The sequence below is a fragment of the Xiphias gladius genome, chromosome 8, assembly GCF_016859285.1.
Source record: "Xiphias gladius isolate SHS-SW01 ecotype Sanya breed wild chromosome 8, ASM1685928v1, whole genome shotgun sequence".
Taxonomy (NCBI): Eukaryota; Metazoa; Chordata; class Actinopteri; order Istiophoriformes; family Xiphiidae; genus Xiphias; species Xiphias gladius.
Window position 1 is genome coordinate 18173860 of NC_053407.1, and position 22035 is coordinate 18195894.

Here is a 22035-nt window from a genome sequence, read left to right on the forward strand (position 1 = left end):
CTATGTAAGCTGATATCTATAGTAAAACCTCACCGATATTAACCACTCAGGTGCAGCTTCTCGGTGAGCTCAGAAAAAGGCTTTACGACAACAGTTCAGGCTTGATGACTATTTGCTTTGTTTCTTTTGACTGCATCCACCCCAGCAGCAGGAAAAGTTGCCAAATAAAGTGAACAAAACCTGATTGACAGCATGGTTTGTGCATGTTTTTACATACAAAGGTACGTCAGGCTGTACTGTTAATTTCCTGCTTTTTAAAAGCAGATTTGGCAGTTGTAACAGCTGGCTCATTGGAAAGTGTTTAAACCCACTTTTAAGGCTGCAAAAGAATGTCTCTCAAAGTTAAAGGTATTGGTTACTGTGGTCCAGGGCACAATGCTAAATTATGGGAAACTACATTTTAATATACAGGAACTGGTTTTATGCATCAAGGTCTATTTAAGGGTCATGGGAATTACTACTGCACATAGGAAACAAAAGTTGTATAAAGCCTTTTGTGGCGCCAATGGGAGCAGCGCAAAGTCTGATGAATTACCTCCAGTGAGGCCTGGGTTGGCTGGGTCTGAACAGTACAAGTATGAACATGAAAAACTCTGGGAGTGTGGGGTTACAAAGAAGCTGGCTTACCAACATCTGTAGCCCACTCATCATCTCTGTTTGAAGCTATCGGCACGAGGTTACATTAGCTGCTACTAGCATAACACTAGCAGATCTACCAAACTATGAGTCTGATGATGTTACAGCAGTCAATGCTGAATCCGTGAAGAGCTTCTGTAAGGTCTAGGTTGAAAAACAGTGAACTTCTGAAGAGACACGGTTGTTGTGAAGCAGTAACTGCACGGGATCTTTCCACCGTTTTAACATTGATTTTTAGTCTCAACAATAGCTTTTAGAAGTCCTCTGGTGAAAGCTGAGCGACTTAAACAAACTGTATCATCGGGTGGCCAAGGAGTTAGGGGAGCAAACTTTCCAAATGGCTTCATACAAGACAAAAAAACTTGCAACCGCCCTGGAGTTGTGATTGTTTTTCACGGTTAATTTTATTATGCGACTATCACCTGCCAGGTACCTGGTTTATGATAATAGGCTACATTTTATTATACAAATGACGCTAACAAATAATAATTAAATTCATTTATACTTGTGTGACATTAAAATGTAATAAGCATGTACCCTCCTAACTACATACAAAAAAAAGGCACTTCATTCACATTCCAGTCTCTCATCTCTCCATGTGATGTGTCTTGTTGAGAGCAGAGCGGTTAATTAATATGATTAGAGAGTTAGCTGTTTCCCTCTGCTGAAATTTTTTTAATGAAATTTGTTATTCTAATGGAGCTAGAGTAACAAATTTAATCAATCCCTTGGAATTAGCCTTTTATATGATTTTCTCTGAGGACCACAGAATGGAAATCTTACTGTTCATTTAGTTCAGTCCTAGCACGTGTCAGTGAGGGCCCAGAGTCTGCAGAGTTCCTTCTCCATTCTTGCAGGTGCGTGTTTGGCCAGGTAACTAAGTACATTTATCCATTTATTTATTCTGCTGCATAATGAGTGCTTTTACTTTTGTTACTTAACGTACATTTTGCTGATATTAGATTTGTACTTTTACCTGTTTAACATTGTGAGTGAAGGATTTGTACTTGTAATGGAATATTTTTACATGTGGTTTTGTTACTTTTGCTTTAGTAAAGGATTTGAAGGCACATCATCAAACCACTGATGATGTGCCTTTTCCAGACCTGAAGCGGTTGGGTGGATTATTTGAGTGAAGTGTTATGGAAATTATATCAGCAAACAAGCAGATGCTAAATCTAAACAATTTTGTGTCCTCAGTGGTAGAGTTACATAAGAGAGAGCAAAAAGGGGAAAACTGGCAATGAGGTGTCCTCCGGTGTGTCAGCTGAAACACTCCTCAGGCCATCCAAACAAATCTGTCGTCTTCTTTTTAATATATTTTCTGATGCAGTGTCATAAAGATAAAAACGTTTCATCCTGATTGATGTTTCAACCAGAGAACTGATCACACAATATTCAACTTAGGCCCTTTTGAACATGAACCCTCTAGCAGACTGTTCTCATAAAGGAGGGATATAATTGCAAAGTGTGGTCTGTTTGAAGACATAGTTAGCCCCAACCCCCAAACCAAGTCTGTTCAACCTCAGGCAGGGTTACTTAAACAAGTTTTAGGCCCTTAACACTCCACAGTGGAGACAGACGCATGGGGGGGTCCACATTTGATCTTGGAGGACTTATATTACGCGAGTTCTCACATGAACAATTTTTTGTACAGCAGAATAAGGCCAACACAAGAACACGATTCCACTGGATGTACCAGTGGACGTCCAATAAATTAACATTTGCATTACATGAAATGTTTGAGATCTGAATGACAGATACTGTGAATTTCCTTATTATGTATTTAGGAGCTTGCAGAATAATTTAGATATAAAATCACTCACACAGAAAATGTTCATTCAGCTCAGAGTGTGACTTTCTCTCACAGTATAAGAAACGATATTCAACAAAGCAGCCACTCTTTTCAAACACAAGCTGGCATTTTGTTTGTCGTTGCAAATTATTTCTTTTCCCTGGATTCCATCAGCGCCAAAGCTGTGCTTGGATATTTGATTCACAATTCAGATATAAAGAAAGAACTGCATAAATGAGGAGTCATTCAATGTTAAGCACATCAGTATTGGTGTGGTCACAGAAAGGCTGCAGCTGACTCACACCGAATAGCTTGCAGTGCTTTTAAGGACACACATCTGGGCAACAGGTCTTTTGAAATCCTAGGCCATAAAAAGAAAAAAATCACCGCCCTTAGTAGGAACAAGCAGAACAGTGATGCTTTGGCAACATCGTGTAGTTACATGTCTCAGTCCTGTTATTGTGTTGCAGTGCTGTAGGCAGCCGGATGTGCCTCAGGAGTCTCCCCACCTGGAACTCATAACTCCTAATGGTCTATCCTGGCAAGGCACTTAGCTATTAAGGCATGTTTCTTGATAGTAAATAATATATCACTTGCTGTCTGACCTCTAAACGGTGAGCCTCTGTCTCAGTCCAATAGCAGAGATTTATCGAGTTGCTTTCTTTGTCGGAAAACCACACATTATTGTATACTGAAATAGCACATGCTATACTGTCCTCACCCACCTTTGGGGGCTTTCTTGTGCCACCACTGTGTGTTGCATTATAGTTTTCAGTAAGCCTGGTATATTAAATATTATAGGGAGCTATCATGAGGAGAAAATGTTTAAGTTATTTTGATTCTATCTAATTTGAATGTGTTCTAACTCTTATCAACTCAATATGCAAAGTTTTGGTTTTACTAGAAAGATAAAATGACTCTTCAGTGTACTTGTAATGTTTGTCTAATGACCTAAAAGCCAGGCGGAATTTTTAAAATTGATCCTGAAACATTTTGTATCGTTATTATTACTAAGATACAATCATCAGTGTAATAATTCTGCAATTATACATCGACACACAACTGTTTATGGCTCATTTTGCCTCAGTAGTGATTCTACATGGAGTCATAATCATTTGTATATATGTTTGTTTTTGAATTACAGCACCAAATAAACGTGTTCAATGATTATTCCTAAGCTATTTAGCACCATCATAGAATGGGAGTAGTTTTTATGAATTTTATAAATCTGAAAATTGTAACAGGTCTAATTTTTTGGGGTTCATCATTATGGAGCTTTACATGGAGAAAAAATTTATTGTCCATCACAAAATGGGCGAAATTTCATTTTGCAACTAATAAGAAGTAAAAAAAAACACACAGCAAGTTAAAAAAAAACAAACAAACAAACAAACAAAAGGAAATGGAAAATTTGCTACATTCAGTATCATCTTAAGAACAATATTTTAAAAGCACGCATCCTGGTAAGATTGGGGGGGGGCTTAATCATCATTAAGCTGACCTTCTGTGAGAACATGGTCATTCTTAAGAGATGCAGTTGCAGGACAGGGAGTGCCCAACAGCAGCAGCCTGCACTGAAATTGTCACATGGCATTTCCAGACAGATGCACTCCCATAATCAACCTACTTTCGTATGTCTCACAGTCTTATATAACATGATTCCAATCACAGCTCAGGCACAGGGCCACCTTGCCCTCAGAGAACCCTTCCTCCCAACGCTGACATGTCTTACCATGACAGAGACAGAGCACAGTGCAACCACACTGTAACTTTTGCTCTTTTGTATCGTGTAGGTGTGCATAACTCCCTCGGGGAAGGGGATATTTTGATTAAACTATCATATGCTATTAAAAGAAAAGTTCACCATTTTGGGGAATTATGCTTATTCACTTTCTTGCTGAGCATTAGTCGAGATGATGGATACCACCCTCACATCTGTATTGTAAATAAGTAGCTGGAGCAAGCGGCTGGTTAGCACAGCTTAGCATAAAAACTGGAAACAGGGGGAAACAGCTAGCCTGGCTCTGCGCATCTGAAGTCCACTAATTAATAAGTTATGTTTCATTTATTTTCATACGTAAAAAAAATAAATAAATAAATAAAAAATTGTCATTTTACAGTGGGGACTGTTTCTTCCTGGCCAAGAAATAATCCAGCACATAACCCCCTCCATAAAACAGCGAACTGATGTTTTTCTACTTTGGTTTTTGTATGGATTTAAAAAACAAGATATAACACGTTAATTACTGAGTGAATCATATGTTGTGCCAAGTGATGTATTTATTTTTACTTTTGGATAGAGCCAGGCTAGCTGTTTCCCTCTATTTCCAGTCTTTGTGCTAAACTAAGCTAAGTGACTGTCAGCTATAGCTTCATATTTACTGCACAGAAATGAAAGTGGTATCAGTCATCTGTTCTAACTCACTTCAAGAATAGTGAATAAGCATTTTTCCTACAATGACAAATCAAATCATTTCAATGTTAATTGATAAACAATTACTGATTAGGCCTCCTGTGTGTATAAGACTTTTTTGTGAGTGTGTGTGGAATTCTCTCTGGTTAGAATACCATGGAATAGAGACAGCTTAAAAAAGCACATCTTTGTAAGGAGGATTCATATTCAACATATGTTGTACAAAAAGATATCAAAAGGGTGCAAAAACACTTCTATTAAATACAAATACACATCAAAACAAGAGCATAACAGAGACAAGTCCTCAAATGGTGTCCAAATATCACAGAAATGTTTTTTTCTTGTGGTCCATGTGAAATCACGTGAAGTGCTTCCCTCAGGAGAACTGCAGGACTTTCTGCAGCATCCTCTTAAGCGGCACCCGCTCCTCAGGCTTGCTGTCAGGGATCATATCAGCGCTCCTCTCTGCACTCAGCTGTATGCCCGGCCTCTTCTCCCTGACAGCCTGCAGCCCCGCCTTAGTGATATTCCTACAGAAGTCCACCCTCACCTCCTCCAGACCGTCTCCGTGAGCCACCACACCTTCCAGGCTGCAGTCTGTGATGCGGACGCAGTTCTCCAGGTGGAGGCAGCGTAGCTTCCTGCAGCTCCGCAGCACGGAGATCACTTCCTGGTCAGTGATGTGTCCGCAGCCAGACAAGGTAAGCTCGAGCAGGTTGGGACACCTGTGGTGGAGATAGTAGCAGTAAGATAATTAACTAATGACAGGTTTCCGAACGTGATGGAATTCAACCAGTGCAAGACGTGCTCTGTCATCGTTACTCATCACGCCTTAGGACATATAGTACTTGGGCACAGTTAGTTTGTTTGGAGAAGGACTTGTCTTATGTAAACAAATGCTTTTTGGCGTGTGTGCTTCTTTTCAGATGAATACTCTTCAGGTCTCTTGAATAGAATCAGATAACAGAGAGGAACATAGATCGGGGGCCCTGGTCTGAGCCATATGTGAATGAGATATAAACAACACCACTGAGAGGCAGCAACATGATCTGTTTAACGGTAGAGCTTTTTAATACCTCGACCAAGCTGTCTTTTCTTTACCCTGTGTCCCACTGGGCCTCTATGTTTCCGTCCTTTACCAAGCTTTTTTGAATAAGTGGAGTATGTTGCTATTGCACAGAACAATTACAGGATGTTTGATGAATGACAGCGTGATAAAAATACATTTCACTCATGCTTAATTTTGATGGAATTACATCTAAAAATGGATGTGAACTGTTGCTGTGAGTTGCATGTGTTTACTGCATGTTTCCACACAGTATCAGGAGTCCACTGCAACCTACTGGCAGGGTGGCAGTACAGAGCTGGCAGACACTCTGATGGCAACGGATCTGGGATGTCATTCACGTTCACTGATGTAGATTACATAAAGACTTACGTAATCTTACCACTTTACCACATGTGAGCCAAGCATATTCCAGTTGCAAGTGCTGAGGGTGCTGCCCCAGTAACCTCTGAACATAGGATAGCACAGTCAGTCCACGTGCCCCATTGCATTGTTGCATGAGGCCAGTGTCGGACTTTATCAGCGGATGTGACTGCCCAGTATTGATATTAACAAAAAAAAAAAAAAAAAGAGGTGGAAGAGCCGGTGGAATGACCAGAGCTCAAAGCCGGTGGAATTTAGAGGTTCAGTTGCTCTCTAGTAACTACAGCTAGCATGCCTCAGCAGAGAAGGAACAGAATGGAGGTATAAACATGATAGGTATAAAAACTTCATCAACCTTTGTTACATAATCCACCCTCTCATGGCACCTCCCCTCGCTATGTGCAGATTTTTGTGTCTTTGTTCGTTTTTTTTCCACAAAGGCATATAATTACCTGCACGCCACCTTGTCTGTGTGTCTGTCAGTCTGTCTATCTATCTGTATCTCTATGGTGTATGCCGCAACAATGTCGTCAGTGTTTCCTTGTTTCCATTCACGTTTTAGACATAATGTAGTTCACATTAAAACACACAACACAGAGGGCAGGCTGGTCGTCGCTGAGCACAAGCAGAACACCACACGGCTAACCTGTAATCATCTCTCTAATGGCCTCTTTGGTTTCCTGACGGTTATTCGCTCTGGTCAAATTATCCAGTGAACCCTAAAGGGAACTAAGACATATATTTAACATCCCGCTCCTCTGGTCTGTTTCTTTCAAATATCCTAAATTGGTTTTGGGAATATCTTACAATCTAAATTCAAGAGGGAATATTTTCCAAAAACAGCTGTCAGCTGAAACTGTGCGCACCTTGTAAGCAGGAGTCGTAACTTATAACCTAAATAGTCACTCAAGACGTGCTTGCACTCGTTTTGAGTGAAGAGAAAGCATCAATTTATTCAGACGGTTCTTATCTACTCTTGGAATGGAACTACTCAGAGATATTTAACCATAAAAGCCAAAGCTGGTGCCACCCACCTTGCAACCCACACTACATGGCATGCTTAGCATGTTCATTCTTGTTGAATAATTGTAATACTGTGACCTCAAGATAATCAAACTCAAATAACTGAGTTCTTCATTACTGATTTCATCTGGTATTAGAGGGGCATTACACTTGAAACTGCACTATAAAGAGGCCCTCTGACATGCTATGTTTTATTGTTTTTTCCAAGAAGGTAAAAAAAAAAAAAAAGACAGACATGAGCTTGGCGTCAGAGTTTGCGTGGAATCTTATCCAGGAAGAGGCAGGCAGAGACAGACGCACATGTTCATTCCTCTGACAGCAACAAAGAGCCAATTGTAGGCTCCACCTGCCTTAAATCTCAAGTCTGCAGCTGACTGGGAGGGTCTGCAGCCAAATCACTCTTTATCACCCCCACAGCCTCTCTCTGTCCCCTCCCACTTTGTCACGTGCACTTGCTTTTTTCTTTTTTCTCCTCGCCACTATTTGGGAGGGTTTATCAGTATGCAGTGTGTGCGCCTTAAGCCGTTTGAGATATAGGACCCAGACAGAGTAGGTGGTTCTAGTTTTGACTGGTCTCACAGCTCTCATGTCTTGTGTCTCAAATTTCACAATACAGGAAATCCTCACAGGGTCATACACTGAGCCCATGAGCCAGCCCCTCTTCCCCCCTCTTGTCCCAGCCAGCTGCAGTGGCCAGGCTCCCTCACATCAATGGTTATTACTGGCTACCTTGAAGAAACTATCCAGAGACCTCATTAAGCCTCTCCAGGCTGATTCCTGCATGCAGCCAGCCAGGCACACAAGGCCAAAATCCAAGAAAGCTACGTTTCAGTGGCCTATCAAATCCAACTGTCACATCATTCAATAAATATAATTTGATATCTGACCACAGTTATGTTAGTTAATAGAATCAGTCTTGTGTCCCACAGCTGTGTCATTTTTCAGTTTATATAGCCAGCTCCAGATACACCATCTGTTTCTAATGATTTTGTTCTCTGCTGCCCTACAGTTAAACATGGCAGTTCGAGTAAGCCATGTGCCTCTAAATGAAAACAATTTTGTTCCCTGTGGCGGCTGTGAATGACCCTGAAAAACCTAGAAATTGTGTGATCATGCACCAGACACATTTGACCAAAAAAAAAACCAAAACATTTTTTTTCAAAACAAAATTTTGAAACACAAAACTGTGAAGTATTTTCACATTATCTCCTGAAAAGCAGCTACAGGGACCGAAAAAAATGAAAGGAACACTGTACAATAAAAGTGAAACCCAAAACACTTAAAGCTATTCATGTTCAGGTTTCACTGAGGATGTGTTAGAGTGGTGTTGATTCAATTCATTCAGAAAACTGGTATTGTCAGTTGTCTTTTTAAAATACATGGTAAAGCAGGGGAGAACCACACACAAACACTCACATGTGGCAGACATGGGCCAGGAAAGTGCTGACCAGGCTCTCATGTCTACTGCAGATGTCCTTCTGAAACGAGCTCTTGAGCCAGTCCTCAATGTTGCACACTTGCAGGACCCGGCTGGAATACCAGCAAATAGTCAAGTAACGCAATGAGGGTCCCAGCACAAAGTTGTCCCTTCTCAGCTGACACGGGGAGCTGAAATGGAGTAAGTTCCAGAGGCAGGGGTCCAGGAAGACCTCACGCAGCTGGTTACAGGTAAGGGACAAGCTCCTACGGCTGTCCTTGTCCAGGAAGGAGAAAAGGTGGAGGAGACACTCACGGTTGAGCTGGGTGAGGTGCATGGTGAGCCGTCCCAAGACAGAAAGAGGGGCCCTGTCCCTGAGGCGGCGATAGGCCTGCTGGTAGGCAGCAACAATGAGCCCGCAGCCTGTATTGTGTGGCCTAGATACATGATGCCTTCGCAGGCACACACTGGAGGCCTGCACATATAAGGCCATGGAGCACAGGCTATTTTGGGAAGACAACTGCTGGTACTCTCAAAGATGGAAGTCTTTGAGCCATACGCTCCCTTTTCCATCTGTCACGGCTCTCAACAGGCGGCAAGCGCTGGACTAAGCCAGATGTTTACAATGCCCTGGCCTAATTCTCAGATAGAGATACACACTGAGTGACGACAAAAAAAAAAAAAAAAAAAAGAGAAACACCTCCATAATGAACGGCAAGACAACAGTGCTGCAACTACAATGAATGCATCCCTAGTTAAAATGTGCAGCTGTTGTTGAGACTTTAAACTCTAATCCACTCCAAAATTTGTTTTGTATTATTGTTTCCTAACTCTTAATGTTTAACCTTCGGTGTGCAGAAGGATGTGTGAGCACAGTTTGACACTAGAAGGTTGTTTTCACATTCATCATTTTTCAACAAGGGAGGAGGAGTGGATTTAATTTTGGAGAACTTTTAACAAGGCAATTAAACGTCTTGACGGAAAAAGACAGCAGGTATTATCTAAAGAAGAGTCTTTAAACCTGTCTGGCGGGGATGTTTAAGTTGTTGTTTGTATGCCATTCAAATTCTACAGTACATTTTTAAAGATACACTGTAGGTAGTGCAACAAAGGTACTCTTTTGTCCACTTCATATAGGGTGGAGCAAAAAAGTTACAATACAGTGCACTATGGCACCATTACAAACACAAATTACTGAGCTGAATCAGCCTCTCTGTACAGCATCAACAACAATTAACATTTTCCATTTTACAAAAGGTAGTATTTACAGTTGTATACACCTATTGTACTGGAATAAAACAGGCCTAACACCACAACTTTAATGACCCATTTTATGACCTCAGAATTTTCCTTGATCACACTCAAGATAATTACAGAGCCTAATAACTTTATTATTTACACTTTATTATTTGCCCTTCATGGGAGTGAAAGTCATGAACACAAAGTGTTACGTAGGACTTTGCCTAAAAGAACACAGTGAACTATGACTCAATGTGTGTGTGTCTGAAGTTGCTAAATTGGAGCACAGGGGACATTCAGAGATGGCAAAAGGCGAAATACCATTATATCCATGTCATTACTCCCCACTACCTTACCAATCACGTCCTGTTCCACCTGTTTTGACCAAATCTCTTCAGAAAAACAGAACACTGGGAAATGCCAGGGTTGGGAGGCCGATAACAGTCTGTACTGCAACTCATGGTGTCATGACATCCTTAACCAGACCTCTGATCTAACAAACTAGCACAAACACAATGCAATGTGAGCTCATTATTAGCAGCTGTGATCTAGCCTCCAAGAGAAAAAGAAAGAAAAAGGAGGGGGAAAAAAAAGGCCACTTCTGTCATTAATGGGGACAGAGTAGTGAGCCCAAAGCCACCTGTGAGCAGGCCAGGAAGAGCAGCTGTTCATCAGCATACAGGAGTGCTTGTTCCTGCCTGAGAGAGAAGGCAGACTGGCTGGCACGTGTCCCGAGGGGAGTTAAGAGTGTGTGTGGGTGGGTGGAGATGTTCGCTAGAAGGAAGAAAAAACAAAAACAAAAAAAAAAACAACTAAAAACATGGCATGCTTTATAAAAAAAATAAAAAATAAAAAAAATAAAAAAGATGTTTTGCTCTCTCTCATCTAAGGTCGTACTTGAACATATCAAAGGCTGTTTTCCATTACAAGTCATAATAAGGGTGTTGGGACAATTATATTGGGCATATAAACATAATGTACCTTCTGGTGTGCATGTGTCCAGCTTATGAAATCAAATGACATCACTGTTAAACAGGTCAATACATGTAGACTATATGTTTACATTCAGAAAATTGTACTTCTAGTTTAGTTTATATTTTTGCCATTTCACTTTCTCTAGAGACATAAAAATGTGTAAAAAAAGATAACATTCAGCAACAGTATATGCTGACAGAATTATACAGTAAAATATTTGGTTAGGTTTTGCTGGTCTTGAAAGCTGCAACTACAGATTATTTTCATTATCGAATAATCATTTGGTCTACATATTGCTAAAATTTCCACAATTAAAAATTGAAACAATTTCTTAGAGTCCAAGATGAGGTCTTCAGATCATTTTTCTTGTCTTACTGACTGTCCAAAACCCAAAGATATCAGTTTGCTATAATTCCAGACAAGTGACCTCACATTTGAAAATCAAGAACCATCAAATGTCTGGCATTTCTGCTTATAAAATGATTTAAACAATGAACTGGTTTTCTGTTGCAGATGAATATTCTGTCAATCGACAGAAAAAAAACTCTGCTTTAACTGTCCGCCCCTCTGTCCCAGAGTTTAATCTTCTTCTTAAACCTGCAAACTTACATCTGTGAATACTAATCAATTGTATAACAGCTCCTGAAGCATCACTGTCTTTCAACTATAGTTCATAACTCTGTATTCTAGAGCTAAATTCAGAGAAACAAAATAAACTGGATCTGGACATTTTTCGTTATGAGCGCATGTGTGTTGGCATGATTCTAGGCCCTAATTATTCGGACTTATTCAATAACAGGAGCTTCTGCCAATTAAGTGGCTGTTAAGTTGTCAATGCTACAGGTTGTCTGGTCGCTAGTAAAGGAGCGGGGTCCAGAAAATGGTGAAATTTATGGGGGTTTTTTTTCCCCTCCAAAGATAAAGATAAAAGAACATCAGACATTTGAAAAAAAAAAAGAATTTCCTTTGTATTTTGTCATGTTCACTTTGCGCAATACATGTTTTAAAAGAGAATTTCATTGGGGCCTGTGTCTAAGCCCATTTCAGATCAACATGAAATGTTAAAAGATACTCCAGCACCGATACAAACAAACAAAACAATTTGATAATGATCATTTCTTTCACATTGGCTCTGGTCAAGAGGTTAAAACAATGTTCTACAGCCCTAATGAGCACTTGTCAGTCAATAAATGCCTTGCATTCTAAATCCTAAAATCTCCCCTAATACCTAGAAAAAAGAACTATGAGGTTCTTAAGCGGTGGAAAATATAAAATTAGAAAATTTAAAAACAATAGAGAATCCAAATATCGTTACAATGACAGTGTCTTAACAAGATGAATCAAGGATAAGCATTGGACCAACTGAGGTCTTCCAATGCTAAAGCTTTACTTCAATTACTTTAAACGATCACCTTTGGAATCTATTAGATACGGAGAAGTCTACCTCAACTGAGGAATACAACATCAATGAAATAAATGCAAAAAGTCATACTAAACAAAAATCAAGCAGCAAATTATACATGATGCTGTCATGCAGGTCATAAAAGCAAAATAGTTGCACATATATTTAACGTGAAAAATAACTATTTTAATCAAGCACTGTGAGAGATGTGGCTGAGGTGAAGCCAAAAAAGGGTGAGGAACCGGTCTGAGGCAGTAAAGTCAGACAGAATCATTGTGCAACTGTTTGTATTGCTTGGCTAGCTTCCTCTGCTGCAGCCTTGTCTGAGGTATCCCTATCTGTTGCGGCCTCCACTGACGCTGTGTCAAATTCATCGAGTACAGCCATGTCTTTGCCCACATTTTCCAGGGTGGCATTACCTGGGGCTTTCTCGTCCAAGATAACCACGTGTGAGGCTGCTGCATCCATAAAAACACTGTCTGTGGCTACCATGTCTGCTGCAACCATGTTCTGAGCAACGGCTTCTGTAGAAACACTGTCCATTGCTGCCATGTCCGCAGCAGGTTTGTTTGTGGCTTTGCTGTTCGTGGCAGTCTTGTCTGAGGCCACCTGGCCAGTCCTCTCCACATAGAAGAGGATGTAGGCCTTGGCCTTCCTCACTGTCTCCTCATTGGTCAGAGTTACTGTGCTGTCATTGAAGTGGTACCAGCAGCCCTTGTGGCTGCCATATGCTGTATAATGCCCTGATCCAACCCTGCGAACACAGACACATACATCACATTCTGCTCTCTGGTGTCCTACAAGACCTAATTTACTGCTGCAGAAGGCAGAGGGACACGTTCCGCTTTGCGGCACAGCAGCAGTGCAACATCGCCACTCAGAGGCCAAAGGTAAAAACAGCAGCAGCATTTTGATCAACAGTTCCTCTTTGCCTGTCTTAATGCATTTTCAAGTACTCTCAGCCTTTCAGCATTTAGTGGCTTCATGAATTTTTAAACTACAGCTGTCCACAAGGCTTTTCAACAAAACTGGAGCTGAATTGCTTTTAAAGCGACGAGGTGACTGACAGCCAACTGCGGTAGGCAGAGCTGGTCAACAGATGATAATGTATAGATTTATTGTTGAGTGTTGATTTTTTTTTTTAATGTGGGGATGCAGCTGTTAATTTTGCTACTATGGTGAGAAAAGCACATCTAGCATATGTCTTTCAACATGCTGCAGCTCGAGGCAGCTGTACGTGCTCATTAAAACAGCAAATCATAATTAAACAGATGACACTTAAACCCAGAAGCACTGAAGATCAATTATAACTTGAGCCTTAGCTACTTCGTAGGTAAGCAAATTTCACAACTATCATCAGTTTTCCAAATGCATTTTCTTGTCATCCTACATTATAAGCATTAAAATAAATCACAAGATCAAGCCTGAAAGATGCTAAACATCTACTCACCCGGAACCATGATGCACTACGACAGCAACTAGGTCGTACAGGCAACTACCTGGTGATGAGTTCTCCGGCTGCAAAGTTAAAAGATCAAGATGAGAATTTCCTCACTGGACTCTTAGTTCTACCCACAGCATTGTGCAACAAAGATTTACAACTGAATGTAGACAGACAGCTTAGCATCTGGATGTGTATACAAGCCAGAGAGTTTCACTTTCATACTGGTCAACATAATTTCAAATTCCAAAAACCCTGAGTGGTAACAGAGGCAGCATGATAGAGGACTCACAGGTGTTTTATACAAGGATGAGAGGCTTCGCCGAATCAAAAATTATACAATTTAAATAACGAAAAAAAAGGAAAAATTTGAAGGGAAATTCCAGTTTTTCCTTTGTTTTCATTGTCAAGGCTGTCAGACAACAGAATTACTTTACAATGGCGCCCCCTGGAGCTACTACACATTCAGACACTTCAGGAGGTGAATACTTAACTGGTCTTGGACACAGAGTGATCTAGGTACATTACATTTCATTCATTTGTACAAATGTAGATAAAATTATGTATAACCCTACTGCTTTCCTGAACACTTAACAGATGCTCTTTGACTGGGAATGAAACACCAGGCTGCATCAGCTGGGAGCATCCTGCACAGTCCTGAAAACAAGTGCAGGCCTCTTAAAACCATTAAAATTTCCACAACAACCACTTTGGCAACGGCTGTTTTTCTCTTCAAACCTTACATAACAGTGGACGCAGAGAAAAGTAATGGTGGCTTATCAATACAAGTATTTATGTGACTTATTCCAAGTAAGCTGCAGCAGTTTCATTTTTATAAAATTATTATTCCTTGTTTTTTCATCATTTCCAGACTGATTTTACATTGACTTGTAGAAGTCCCTGAATGTGCCACAGATGGTACACTATTCTTTGAAATCCCTTGGCTGGGATATAACAGTTTAAAAACTAAATTGTTAAATTCCATGATCAGCGTCGCTTCTGTTGGAGCTCACCTCAAGTAAGTAGCCCCTCATGTCCAGGCCTTTCAGTGGAAATTCCACATAGGTATCAATCTTGTTTCTCAAAAAAGCTGTCCAGTGGAACCTTTTTAGGTGCAGACACAAAACCTACAATTGGACATAAAACCTCCAGTTATGCCAAAACACATTATTTTCCCCACTACTTTACTTTCATAGAAAAATCAGTCAAATTAGGGATTTGTCATAAATGAATCAAGAAATTCTTTCTCCTACTTTTGGCAGCTTCTGGATCCAGAACTTCTTTGTGGATTTCTGTCGCTTTTTACACTTATGGCAATAGTACAGCTCTGTTTCATCAAGTTCTTCCAGGTCAGTGAAGCTACGTAAGCAGTCTAAAAAAAAACCATGCAAATATAAAATGCTGTCATTAATCTCAGAGTCATTGCCTTTGACAGTGGGAAACTTACCACGCAAAGTGCATGTCGGCCCTGGCTCCTGGTCCTTACTTCTCTTTTGTCTGAACTGGCTGGGAATGTCCAAAGACAGATCTGTGAGTGAAAAAGAAAGGAAATTAATTTTCTTATGTCATGCATCATCAGACTGTATTTTGATTTATTTATATACCCCAAAGTGACTGGGTTTACAGTCTTTCGTTCACTTTGTGATGGGGGCTAACACTAATGGTGAGAAGTTTGCAGCAGCAATGGTTTTACTAGATCACAAAATTTCTGAAAAGGAGAAAAATGCTGTGCCTTTCTTCGACTTGCTGTGTGTGGTTATTCACCAACAGCAGCTGTCTTACCAAGAAATGGATCAAACTTCCGAGATTCTGTCCCACATATCAGGCAGTTGACTTCATTCTGAAGTATTCCGCCAAAAATTGATGTGACAACACTGGCAGTCCCATTTCTGGAAAGAATCAAAAGACAAACATAAAGCAGTTTCAATCAATTAATGAGCATACATCAAATTTTTCTTGTATTATACTGCATAAGCAAAGGCATATGTAAAGAGAAACCCTCCTATTCTGCATGTGGACCAATCAAGGTTTACTGACTACCAAATGGTACACATCAGCGTTTTAATGTACTCAGTATAAAAAAAAAATACCTCCTTGGTTGTGATCATTACAACTTCTAAAATGCCACGAGTAGAAGGTTAAAACAAGACTGCTTTCAATAAGAAAAAAAGCAGAAAAATTAAACACAGAATGCCAAAATGCCATTGTAAAATGGGCTAATGAATAACCGAAAAGACACACAAAGAACAGACACTTTCGTAGGCATGGATGGCTGAGAGCATGACTACTAGAGTGCTAAATGTGTCGACTTTGTCAATATAAATTCACCTGGAAAACAGCAGATACACAAAAACACACACATAAACTGGCAAAAACAAAATAATTGTAAGGTGTGATGAACTTACATGCAGCATTTGCCCTCTGCTGTGGAGAGTCTGACCCCATCCTGAGGTGAGACTGGGTGAGACGCTCCGTTGCGACTGTACTGGAGCTCCCTGTGGAGGTGGTCCAGCAGGTAACGCATGAACTCATGGGCGTCCTGCTGCTGATAGCCCCTGGAGACACAAACATAGGTTTAAATGATATTTACTGCAACAACTCACAATAGATTGTTCCATCCTTTGGTGCATATTGCATCTTAGACAATATTTTGACTATAACATGCTTCACTTAAGCACATAGACAGAAAACAGAACTGAAAAAGAAACTGTTCACTGCTCAGTATAACAGCTTAATTCTGGCAAATTCTCTGCACAATGCCGGTATACCTGAAACTGGGCATGATTTTCCATATGGCATAAAATAAGGAGTCTGGACTGAAGGCTGTCTGGCTCCCTTGCCAAAGGGAACAAAGGGTTTTCCTGAACTCCTCCACCAAAGATCTGTTCAACATAAAGCAGCCATGTTACCACACTGCACGACCTGGCGCAATCAAAGTTTAAGCACATCTGATACTTTTCTGAGTTACGAAAACTTGTGATTGCAAAAGAATTAATAAGGCTTAACGCTTAAACACATATATAAAACTTGTGCCAGACAGCAATACAATATACAGTGTTTTTTTTATTATTCTTGTTACTCTTTGCATAACACTACTTCTGTATTATTTAGTATGTAAACTTTGAGTCTTGCTCTGCAGCAGGATTAAGATAATTACTATTGTAAGGAGCCTAATAAGAAAAGATTTCTGAGAGGCACTTCTTCAATGATACCTCACAGGTAACAATTTTGTTAATTTTATACTTGCTGAAATTAATTTCAGATCAATGCACTCGGCCCATAAATCCTCCCCCCTCCAGAAGAGGACCTTACACACTGTTGTCCCCTTGGCTGCGGGTGTGGTACATCCTTCTTCCTGCTGTCTTACCACTGCGTAGAGCTACTGCAGGCAGCTCCTTGAAATAACAGCTGAACTGCTCGATGTTGCTGTCAGAGAAACGCACATTTAGTGATAACATGTTTGAGACCTGAGATATGTTAAATTTGTAACAGACATGAAAAAACATTATCAACTAAGTAAACAGTACAAGATCTAAGTTAGCTATATATGCTTGCCTTAACTCTGTTGAATAATCACAGATGTTTTTGTATTTTAAAAGGCAGATAATTCAAGGGCTTCCTCCAAACTATGTCGGTTTTTTTTTTTTTTTTTTTTTAATGTTTCCCAACCTTCCAAGCAGCCATTTGTTACTATTCACTTGCTAGCAAGATGTCAGTTACGCAGTTAAATTTGTAGATTACCAGGACAAACAACAACATTTTTAAAATTAGCCATGTTATGTCATGCTTGTTATGAATACTGTCCTCTGGATTAGATTTTCTGAAAATACAGCAATACTTTTCAGCTGGCTAATCAAATCTTACACATTGTAGCTTCCCATGACTAATACCCATGGCATCCTGAAGTATTTTCAAATCATTGCACCTATAACTGTTTTGCCACAACGGCTGTATCCAACTAAGGATTGCTTAAATCCAGATTGAATTTCATTCAGCCGTTCAGTTCTACCATTTGTCTATTTCTTATTTATGTGCTACTAGTTCTTTCATTTATATTCTATTTTTAAAATCTATTTTTAATGCCTCTTTATTTTTACACTGTGTTGTGAATTACTAAAAAAAATCCTATATTATTCATTAACTCCCTCCAGCCCTTGACAGTCAAGCGCACAGTAATAGACCAGCTGCCCAACATTTTGTATTTGGCAGGCTTGTCCACCTGTCCAATTCTTTAGATGACTGTTTGGCTGTACATTCTGGATCTCTCTATCAGTTGTAGCCTAAATCCAAGTAGATCAGCGGGTCTCCTATATGAATCTGCACAGATAGCAGAATTAAATTGAATTGATACTAATTTTAAGTGGTTTGCCATGTTAAGTGTTCTCACATGAAATGCAGGGATGAGAGAAAATTAGTTTAAATTTGTGTTTCTATGTTAGATGATCACTTTCTTGTATGAAATCAGTAATCAGCGCTAGTTGGTAATGTGCTATGAACTCTTGCACTTTGCACTTTCTAGGCCTGGTGGAGTTGGAGGGGAGGGTTGGTATAGGTGGGGCTAAGGGAATCATGTGATGTGGTTTGGGCTGTGCTGTGTTTATGTTTCATTTCTAATAATTTCTTTTTTTCTATCTATTTATGTTTTCAAAAATAATGATGAGAGAAAATAAAAAGATTTAAAAAAATAGATATTGCAGCTTGCCTAAGCTTTTAATTTCAATTTTTACATAAGCAAGAACATACTGACACAGTTCAGTACTGATGATTTGAATTATGTATTGACTTTAAGTTTGCAGCCATTGCAAAGGTAATGTAAATGGAACAAAAACAACTGTATATTCACAGTGATGCACATTTCAAGATTCTGCAAATTCATTTTAATGCCGAAATGAAATTAATGGAAACTAATGGGTGCCTAGAAAGTAGAAAAGTAGGAAACCAAGCTAAATTGTGTTAGTTGGAAAATCTGGCCATTAACTACGTCTTGCTTGCAAGCAGCCTGTGTAATCCCCCTGACTGTGCCCCAGACTGTATTAATTAGGGACGACTGGTTGTGGGGCCCTGGGTCTACAGAGGCAGAGCTACTGAACCATGCGGCAAACCCAGCTTACCACCCACATACCTCAATCCTCAGTGCAGAGCCTTACCTGAGGGACTGAAGAATGGCGTTCATGAAGCATGTGTTGCCCAAGTTCCGCAGGCCTGTAGCACCTAAAGCTGCCCCATCCTGACAGAGAAAAATGACATACATTAATACACACACACACACACACACACACACACACACACACACACACACACACACGTATATGTATACATATATATACACACACACACACACATATGCATACATACATACACACACACACACACACACACACACACACACACACACATATATATATTTTTATATATACACATTTTTTTCCATTTATTTATGTTTTTCAAAATTATATGTATCATTATTATTATTATAAAATTAGTACAAATTTGCTTCTTCTCACAAAAGAAAACAATAATAATATTTTCAGGCACTTACAGTGTCTTTTAACAATTTGCTGTCTGGAGCTGGGCTTTCCTGAAGTTTTCTTTTCCTCTGTCTGTCACCCATTAGTGCTGAGCTGGAGGAGGCAAAAACACTTTATCTGGACACTGATCTTGTATGGAGAAACATGTTTTATGTCTATCTTCCTGATGAGGCTGATTTTTTTTGGCAGATTTGTCTTAACTTGGCTTTTTATGTCAAAAACTTTCAAACTATCAAAACTAATTCTCCACTTCAGTTATTGTTATCTACATAATTTGGCAAGAGTGATGATGAGAGATTAAAACAACAAGTCAAAAAAAAAAAAAAAAAAAAAAAAACATTTAATGACTTAATTCTTAACATTGCTACTTACTTTTCTAAACTCTGAAGATGTTCCCTCACCTTCTGCACCTGCCCAAGTTTGGTGTCATTGACAACAAATTCATCACATCTGTAACTATAAAATCCACATTAGACAAGAGACATACATCTTTGGAAACACAAGAAACTTACTGATATTTGAGTCCATCAAAATCTTGCATAAGAAACAAATGAACCATAAACATACCTGCACTGTTTCACTGTGGTAGGACGTAGCACTGAACCACAGGTGTATATGTGGCAGGAGTGATTTTCATCAAATTCTTAAGAATTTAGTTTATAAAATTTTAAAAATAATAAAATAATTTTTCCATTACCATGGAATAATAATCCTTTCACTGTTAAAAGTTTTAATGACTGTACTTTTGCAGGGCCCCATGGTGAGTCCCAGATTGTTGATATAGATAGGTCGGTCATAAAGGAAACTCACCAAAATACGCTGTAGTTGCTACAGTCCATGCAGACAATGTGATGGGATTTCTCTTTCTCCTGTTTTTCACCCTTTCTTTGACTGTTGCCAAGGACTTGACTCTCTTCAAAGTGCTTCTTTGCATGTCCATTAACATATCTAGAATAAAGAGATTATGTTAGAACACAACCATCAGAGGGTATTGGCCTAACTTATACTCAAAAAATTAGATGTTGCAGTTTTGCTCTAAAGAACAACTATGTTGCTTTTCAACTACCAGACCATAACCGTTTGTGCCTCTCATGTATTATCAATACATTTGAGTCACAGAACTAAGCATCTGTTGGTCTAATAGTTCCAAATTGGGATATTTTTATTGTGCAATAAACAGAATATCTCTCTCTATAAACAGTGGTACATGTTGCAAAACAACATTCTAGGTTTCTCAAAATCTGTCAAGGAGAAAAAGGGATGCTTATCTGTGTGACTTGAATGAAATTATAATTCACAAAAAGCAGAACCCGGGGCTAGCCAGGCCGATCCTAATACAATCAGAGCGTTTTAGCGGATACTTTAGCCGAATACTTAACATGTATTTTGTTAACCTCAGGTTTTGAGGTCCATATTTATACACAGCTCTCTCAGTGGCCACTGACTGACTTCTGTAGACTACAAACCTTAATTTATGTACTGCAGCCTTTACGTGGTTGTATAATTGACTTGCCGGTCCCAAAGTCAAAATGGTCACCAAAAGCAAAAGGACTGAGACACATCAGTGTATTAAGCTACTTAAGTTACTCGTGTGGTATGTTTGCCACTCTTGAGTGCAGCTTCAGTTTCCAACAAAAACAACAGACACTAACTTACCTTCCACAATGGACCATCAGACAGGTAAGGCAAATCCACGGACTTTTATTAGACCTGCAAACTGGAGATAAAAGATGATGCTGTCTTAAATGTAAAGTGTACAGTTTAATGAGACAACGTACTGCTGTGATTTGTTTCTGAATGGGCCATTCTTTAATGTGTCACGGGGACATACGGTATGTTGAGAATTATGATTTGCCCTTGTGATAGCTGTTGTGCTGACTTGTAGCTACAGTATCTATCTATCTGACACAAATGTAGCAGTGTCAGTAGCCTGACCAGAGGCTGGGCTCCAAAACATTACACAGACAGCTGTAGCTTATGTTTACAACGTTGATTTTTGCCTTAACGTTAAATGAAAGGGTGTCAAACGCTTCTCTTACCGTTGCAACACCAGGAGGACGGTGTACCGTTAGGGAACCTGGAGGAATCAACAGCGCAGCTCACGTTTGAGTTCAGATGAGGGCACTCCATCAGTTTATAGTACAGAATGAGTAAGCTAACGATATCCAACACTACAACACCAGCGGTACCGGGAACAAGGCAGCTAACAATAGGTAGCCAATTAACCTAAACTAGCTAGCTGACGTTAGCTGACCAACTACTTCTATTCGCAGACGCACGTTTTCCTTTCTTTGCTAACGCTAACACGTTTGGTAGCTATTACATTTCCTGCATGATTTCAGAGTACAGCAGGCTACAGAAAAAAAGGGCAATGCTGTTTTCACCCGGACATAGTTTAAAATAAAACAGCAACGTTATCTTTGGTGTACAAGGTACTAGGTAACTGCTGGCGTTTGTCACAAACAAATGGAAATAACTTGAGGAAGTGACGTAGCGTCTGCCGGCTCGGCCGTTTGCCAAACAGAAAAACAAAGATAAAAACAGCTTGTGTGAGTGACATTGGACCACTTCCTGCTTCGCTCACACTCTCCGAGCCACTTAGTGATACCGTCGGTGCCTCATATTTGGGTCGGAACTGGTGTCTGTTACATTTTTACCCACTGGCATTTGGAACCTCCAAAATTAAACCAAATTCAGCCCCATTCTACGGCTTGCTTGTTTGGCAGTCGCTCGGTGG

At 39.8% G+C, this 22035-nt stretch overlaps 2 protein-coding genes across 2 annotated transcripts; both read right to left on the reverse strand.

The window, feature by feature from the left end:
- Positions 1-1062: 1062 nt before the first annotated feature.
- On the reverse strand, positions 1063-9160 carry fbxl22 (F-box and leucine-rich repeat protein 22). Its single transcript, XM_040134145.1, is given in 3 exon segments — positions 1063-5569; positions 8713-9070; positions 9073-9160. Coding segments are annotated over 3 exon segments (795 nt in total). The 3' UTR covers positions 1063-5220.
- A 2714-nt stretch (positions 9161-11874) lies between these two features.
- Positions 11875-22028, reverse strand: usp3 (ubiquitin specific peptidase 3). The gene is made up of 15 exons (XM_040133655.1): positions 21338-22028; positions 20955-21015; positions 20109-20246; positions 19671-19754; positions 19310-19391; positions 18918-18997; positions 17083-17196; positions 16539-16652; positions 16176-16325; positions 15553-15659; positions 15218-15298; positions 15024-15142; positions 14784-14897; positions 13780-13847; positions 11875-13083 (listed from the first exon to the last, which is right to left on the reverse strand). Exons 1-15 carry the CDS (start codon positions 21426-21428, stop codon positions 12600-12602), a joined length of 1887 nt encoding a protein of 628 aa, XP_039989589.1. The 5' UTR covers positions 21429-22028; the 3' UTR covers positions 11875-12599.
- Positions 22029-22035: the final 7 nt, after the last annotated feature.

Coding starts and splice junctions, on each gene's coding strand:
- usp3 (XM_040133655.1), bottom strand. CDS start 21,428: ATGGAGTGCCCTCATCTGAACTCAAACGTGAGCTGCGCTGTTGATTCC. Junction 20,247..20,954: donor CTGATGGTCCATTGTGGAAG/GTAAGTTAGTGT, acceptor TCTTTATTCTAG/ATATGTTAATGGACATGCAA. Junction 14,898..15,023: donor GGATCCAGAAGCTGCCAAAA/GTAGGAGAAAGA, acceptor GTCCAATTGTAG/GTTTTGTGTCTGCACCTAAA.